General features: G+C 27.2%; 1 protein-coding gene across 15 annotated transcripts in view; it reads right to left on the bottom strand.

Annotated features, from left to right (window-relative positions):
* Positions 1-7091, bottom strand: part of LOC108751736 (alaserpin-like) — a 33991-nt gene that overhangs the window by 10789 nt on the left and 16111 nt on the right. The window contains exons 8-9 of one of the 15 annotated variants that reach the window (XR_001939510.1): positions 1383-1648; positions 995-1134 (exon numbers count right to left, since the gene is read on the bottom strand). The exons of 9 other annotated variants lie outside the window; for them this stretch is intronic. Coding sequence is in view for 5 of the 6 variants with exons in the window: in XM_018492100.1 (XP_018347602.1) it covers positions 4394-4548 (155 nt within the window). In the remaining variant the exon portion in view is untranslated. Of the gene's footprint in view, positions 1-994; positions 1135-1382; positions 1649-2396; positions 2596-2831; positions 3045-3769; positions 3934-4378; positions 4549-6100; positions 6822-7091 lie in introns of those variants that run through there. 5 more of the 15 variants (XM_018492114.1, XM_018492103.1, XM_018492104.1 and 2 more) reach the window with 5 other exon arrangements.

The raw sequence follows: 7091 nt of genomic DNA on the forward strand, positions 1-7091 counted from the left end.
TATAAAAAATATATCAAATAAAAAATAATTCAACAAGTTATCTCAATTTTGCACAGTCCATTCATGAATTTTTTGTTAAATATTGTTTAAAACAATAAAATAAATCAGATGTAGCATAATATAAATATAAATAATAAAAATCGGATGACATCAAAATAGATGATTTCTTAGGTAGAAACAATTTTCTAGATAAATTTAATGTTATAAATTCAATTTAAAAAAAAAAGGATATAAATCTTATTGAGTATGTCAATATTGATTTTGATATTAAGCATAATAGTAAATATTTGTTTTAATTTTAAGAATTGCCCTACAAACTATAAGATCGTACGGAATTCCCAATTTAAGCAATGTCTATTAAATTGTATTAATATTAAATTTAAACTTTTTCAAATAGCTAAACCTTATCCAATTATTAAAACTCGCTTCATATGATATCCGGTTAATAAGGCATTAGTGATAATAAGCAAGCAGATTTAGCAATTTGAAAATCATTTAAGTTATTGAATCCAATCGTTCGACGTTCAAAATTACGATAAAAGAAGTTTTGTTATATCAAATCGATTAAAAAAAGACATGTTTTCATTCTAGAAAATATCTTTGTCAATAATTGATGACTAAACGATTTTCTTCATTGCAAGCCTATGTATATGTATGCGAATGTAAAAGTAAAACGTCCCGTTTGTACGTATTTTAAATAAAAAACAATACTAAGACGTAACTTAATTGTGCCAATTTTGCTTAATTATCCAATATTTATCACTCAAAAAAGTGATCTTGCAGTTATAGCGAAAATCTAAGTACAAAAAATAGCTAAAATAGATAAATTTCTAGCAAGTACTGCGACATTTAATATGTATTGCACCTAATTATATAAATGACAGAGATAGAATTTATATTTGTGCTATAAATTCTATGCGTATGATACATAATTTTCTATCAAATACAAAAAACAGCTATAATTCTAGCTGAAGCAAAATATTTTATTGTGTGATATTTTTGGCCCGATTACATAGTCTAAGAGTAAAGCTACGTTTGGCGAGTTGTATTTAATATAGTAGAAGAATAGCTTGTTTGCTTCAAATTCCAGTTCCGATTCTATTATAAAAGAATAATCGAGCAGGACTGGGATAACTGCAAATACAATGCAAATCATATTATACAATTGTCTAAGAAATTTCCATCTTTTCGTTTGTGCAAAACGAATGTACGCTTTGTGTGTTATTTATAGGTTAATAATTATTATGCTCACTGCAACTGTTTAAAACAGAATACAGATGTTAGGTAACTGGGATATTCAGTGAAGAAATTAGAACTACAATATGAATTGCTATACAATAATCTTTTATACGTTATTGTAAAATGAACATAATTCAAAATACCTTTGTCTGGTAAGAAATTAATAATTCTTTAATGTCGGTTTAATTTTTCGTATGGCGAATTTGCCACAGAAAGTGTTGAAAAATCGGTGTACGATAATCTTTTCCATAATCTTTTGCCGTTTACTATATTTCTGGCACGTTTATGCGACCATTGAATAAAGATTGGTTTAATGGCCGATACTGAATTTGATAAAAGAATGGTCGATTTATGTTGAATTCTGGTAATGGTAGACTGATCATAACACTGGTAAGTGCAAATTCCACAACTGTGAACAGAACATAAAGAACTGCTTATTATGCGTACTTGATCGTTTAAGATTGTTTTCACTCATGAATGTATATTCTGTTGCCGCTGTTTCGAGTTTTATACTTCTTTTTTATCAGTACCAAAACTACTTTTGCAAGAAAATTCTTATGACTATTTAGAGAGAGAGAGAGAGAGAGAGAGAGAGAGAGAGAGATGTAATTTATAAATTCTAAAAAGCAATTTAGAAGCAAATGCACATGTATGTTATTTGCTGATATAAACGATGCATATCAATCATGTTATTTGTGAAAATAGAAAAGACAAGGAGTGTCGAAAAAAAGATTTTTTTAATTGTGAGAGATTGAGCAAATGCTAAGAATGTCTAGGTAAAACAATTATATGTAGTTATAACAAGAAGGAATAGCTCTTGCTAATATAGGAAATCATTTATTTAAATTTACTAATAAATCTTTTAATGTATCAAACATTAGTTATTCCGACACAATTATTGTAATTATTTAAAAGACGATATATGTTTCGCCGCTAAATAATGTTTTCTGTAAAAGTTCAATAATTAAGTATTACAAATTGTAAAAATAATTAAATATTACGATTATATAAACAAAATGTTTGAGATTTTAGTATCACATTGTTATAATTAGATTGAATAAGAACCACAAACATAACAACTGTTCAACTAACATAAAAATGACAATGTATAAAGAACAAAAGAGCTTAACAATATCGAAGATTTTGTTTATACATAGCTTATGACATCGACAATTAAATTTATAGATTAGCGATATTTATCGTAAAGAATATCTACATTTCTGGGTTATTCATATGACCCTCGAAAAGATACGAACGATGTTGTCTCGTTATGACGAATATAATAATAAAACGGTCGATTTACGTCGAATTCTAATGGATTACTAATTATTACACCGCTAATATGGGTAAATACAGCTGTAAACAAAATATCAAAAAATCATTATGTACTCTATTTTCTTGTTCATGCACATTTAAAACTTTTCATACACATTACGAACGTATACTTTGCCGAAGATAGCTTCTAAATTTCTAATTCAAATGATTATAATGCCAAATGATTCTCGTAATCATCTAACTGCATAAAAATGGTTCAGAATATGAATACATAAACACATATGTAATTAAATTAATAATGCATGATGAAATTGATAAAAAAAAAGACAGAAGCAGATAGATGCAGATATTCAGCTGATTTTATTTTTTACAGAGTAAAATCTATTGCATTTCTGGTACGTTCACAAGGCCCTCAAATAAAGACACGAATGATGTTCCCCCATTATGACGAATGTAATAATAAAACGATCGATTTACGTCAAATTCTAACAATTCCCTAATTATTGGACTGGTTCCTTTACCTACTAGAGCTGTGAACAGAATATAAAAAAATCATTATGTATTTTCGTATTTATTTAAAACTTTCCATGCATGATACGAACGTACATATGTTCTACCGAAGGTAGGCAATATCTCAACTTTCTATTTAAATTATATTACAAAATAATTCTCATAATCATCTAACAACACAAAGATGATTTAAACAAATAAGTGTGTTATTAAATGAATAATGCGTGGTAAAGTTGAAGATAAAAGAAACAAAAGCAGACAGATGATTAGCTGATATTTCAGATTAGAAGATATTTAGCTGATTTAATTTTTTGCAGAGTAAAATTTATTGCATTTCTGGTACGTGCACAAGACCCTCGAATAAAGATACGAGCGATGTTCCCACGTTATGATGAATATAATAATAAAATGATCGATTTACATCGAATCCTGATTCCCTAATTAAGCTGGCAACTGGAGATACTAAAACTGTGAACAAAATATAAAAAAAGTCGTTATGTATTATCTTATTTATTTAAAATTTTTACGCACGTCACGAGAATATATGCTCTACCGAAGATAGTATTTCAACTTTTTATTTGAATAATTATACTACCAAATTATCTAGTTATGTAAAAGGTTGTTCAAAACATAAATACTCAAATAGGTATGCCATTAAATAAATGATAAAGTTACAAAATAAAGAAACAAAAGTAGACATCAGATGCAGATATTTTTATTTGGTTTTTATAGAGTAAAATTTTTTACGGAGTAAAATCTATCACATTTCTGGTACGTTCATACGACCTTTGAATAAAGCCACGAAAGATGTTTTGTCATTATGACGAATATAATAATAAAACGATCGATTTACGTCAAATATTAAAGGTACTTCTTCAATTATCATACTCTCAACCACAATTTCCACAACTGTGAACAGAATATAAAAGATAAAAGATTGTTTGTTATATTAATTATATACATATATATGCATTTATCATTAGAGTGATTTTCACTTTGTGTTATAAATGTATGATTTATTAAATTTGCCGCTTTAAATGAACTGTCTTAATTTTTTATGAATTATTCCGTTAAATAATTATTTCAATCTGTATAATTATGCAGAAAATGAATTGAAACATAAGCACATGCATTTATTTTTGATAAAAGTATTCCATATTACACAAATATCGCAATGTCTGTATTAGCGATATTTTCTCTAGCTTGTATAATTTCGGAAAAACTTGAAACTTTAAAATTATCATAATTTTAAGTTAACTAAGTATTAAAACTCCAGTTTGATAGTACAAGAGAACCGTAACGAAAATGAATAGATAATCAATATTGTAGATTTTTCGTAATTTATTCGTGATGTCAAATTGATAATGCTTTACGATACAATATTTACACTTTTCACAGAGCCTTCAAATAAAGATATGGACGATGCTCTCCCGTTATAATAAATGTGATAATAGAACGGTTGATTTACGTTAAATACTACAGGTTCCTCAATATTTATCCAAGCAAGTTTCAAGAATGTTATATCTGTGAACAAAATATAAGAAGTCGTTTGTTACACATTCGCTTAACCTTAGAACGTACGAAGTCATTGAGCGCTAAGATATGCCTTCAGTGATCAGTAGAAGATCAAAATCTACCATGCTAAAAAAAGCTGAATACTCTGATTGAGTACTCCAGTGTCATTCACCAAAGCAGAGACAAGCTTTTAAAAGTCCGATATGTATCAATTTGAACCTCCTGGTGATCAGTATTAAAAGAAATTTGATAATGTATTTATTCTTTTTTCCTTTTTTAAATTAATAATTAGATTTGTGTTTATAAAAGTTTATCGAATCTATTTATTACATATTATAATATTTTATCATTATTATATTTTATACTTTATCACTAAAAATATAAAAATTTTGTGTATGAAAAGTCTTATAGTACATTAACTAAGAATGATCTATTTTCTCGGACATAAAATTTACGTAATCAGTAATAATATTGCTCAATACTGATAGTGTTTTAGGGTTAAGCATTTCGATTTTTTTCACGTTACAAACTTTTATTTTGTCGACACTATTTCGAATTTATTGTGTGCATGATTTCTCGTCCATTATTTAAAAAAAAAATGCTTTCGGTTATATAGAGGTGGTTTAGAAATACAGGAATATTTTATCGCCAGCAAACGATGCATTTTATTTGAAAAGAATAGAATAAGATATTACACAAAAGTCAACAGTTTGACATTTCTAAATCTGTTATTATAATGAAATCGAAGAACGTTTAGCTAAAACAATAATTATATATATAACAAACATGTCAACTAGAGTACTTTATAGTTTGAGTTTGTTAATAAATGTTCGAAAAACGTATCGAACAATAAATTTTCAGATTACAAATTTTTTTGCGTGATACATTTTTGACATGTTCACACAATCACATGATTTATGAACAAAGATATGAACAATCTATTGTTATTCATATAACGAATATCATAATAAAACGGTTGATTTGTTTCGAAAATCTGTGTATATGTACCTATATTTACGGTGACCATATGTCTTTATTGTAAAGGCATCTTTTATTTTAGATAGCTGTCCTTTAGCTTTGTTTCTTCAAAAACTCAATTTTGTCCTTTATTTTTTAATATATTAATTAATATTATTCTTTACTATTCTTTATTTTGAGATTACGGAGAATTCTTTTCTAATTAGCGTTCTAATGTCTAATATTATATTAATAAACACATTTTTACGGAAAATATTTTACAGTTTTATGCATATAAATACAATTTGTTGTTGTTAATTATATTTCTTAAATTTAAAATTAAATTTATTCAAATTACAGTTGTTTTCATTTTTTATTATTTCGAATCTTTTATTATTTCAGATCAAAGATTTATTCCAATACAGTCGAACCAATTTCAAACTATCAGAAAACTGCGCATTATCTCAATTTGATTATACTGTGCAATAAAATTTTATAATATACAGATTCTTGACAGTCACAAACTAGTTGAAAAACATGGAACAAAACTCTAAAATTTTCAGATTTATCCTTTATTTTCTTTAAGAAAATATGATCACCGTACCTATGCTAACTATAAGTAGCACGAACGATTTTGAACTCCTGCGAATAAAATAACAAGGCAATCTGTATATCGAAATCTTTATCCATTTGTTTCTTTTTTGTCAATGCAATCCCTGTACAAATGTTGCATATCTCAAATTTAACTTGGTTCTCTTTGAGAAAATTTTTTTCTTCTCCGTTCTTTTCTCGCTGTTATCAATTATTGTTTATAATGTTTGCATCTAATTTATTCGAATCTTTATGTTCGTAAAAATCTTATAATTGAATTATTGGTGTCCCAATAAACAGTAATTATAGCCGTATTTCGATATACACTGCCAGTACTGAAAATCTATAGTTTACGTTATGTATACTGTAAATATATACTGTAGATTTTCAGTACTGGCAGTGCATATCGGAACACAGCCTATATCGTTGTAGTCAGTTGCGAGGTTCGATTTGTGTAAAATGTGAAGAAATTACAAGAATGATCGCAAGTGATAAAATTAATGCAAAAAGAAAAAAAAGGATAAGCAGGTTAATAAGAGATCTTACAGATCGTTTAGCTGCTACCACATTTTATGATGTTCACACGTGCGACTCATCTCTTTAACTTCTTAATCTCGGATCATTTACGACGCCTCGGAATAGTTCGAAATCGTTTGACCATCTCATTACGAATGAAAATGGTCTGTTTGCTTCGAAGTTCTTGAAATTGGGTAGAAATCTTCGATTGCTGATGCCTACCAGACAAACGTCAAATTTCTACCATGTAATCTTTTACACTAAGATTTGAAAAAGAAATCAAAAGAAGCATCAAAGTGCTTTTAAATGAATTCGAATTGGCTCAAAAACAGATTTGTTAACAGTTCTAATTTCTCATTTATAAAAAAATTTATATATTATTTTTGCTTACAGTAATATTTAGAAATGTATGTATATAGAATTAAAATATTATAATAAAGAATTATGTTAAAACGTTAAATTATTAATATTCTCATATTCTTATACAT

Source organism: Trachymyrmex septentrionalis, unplaced genomic scaffold (genome assembly GCF_001594115.1).
Source record: "Trachymyrmex septentrionalis isolate Tsep2-gDNA-1 unplaced genomic scaffold, Tsep1.0 scaffold51, whole genome shotgun sequence".
Lineage (NCBI taxonomy): Eukaryota > Metazoa > Arthropoda > Insecta > Hymenoptera > Formicidae > Trachymyrmex > Trachymyrmex septentrionalis.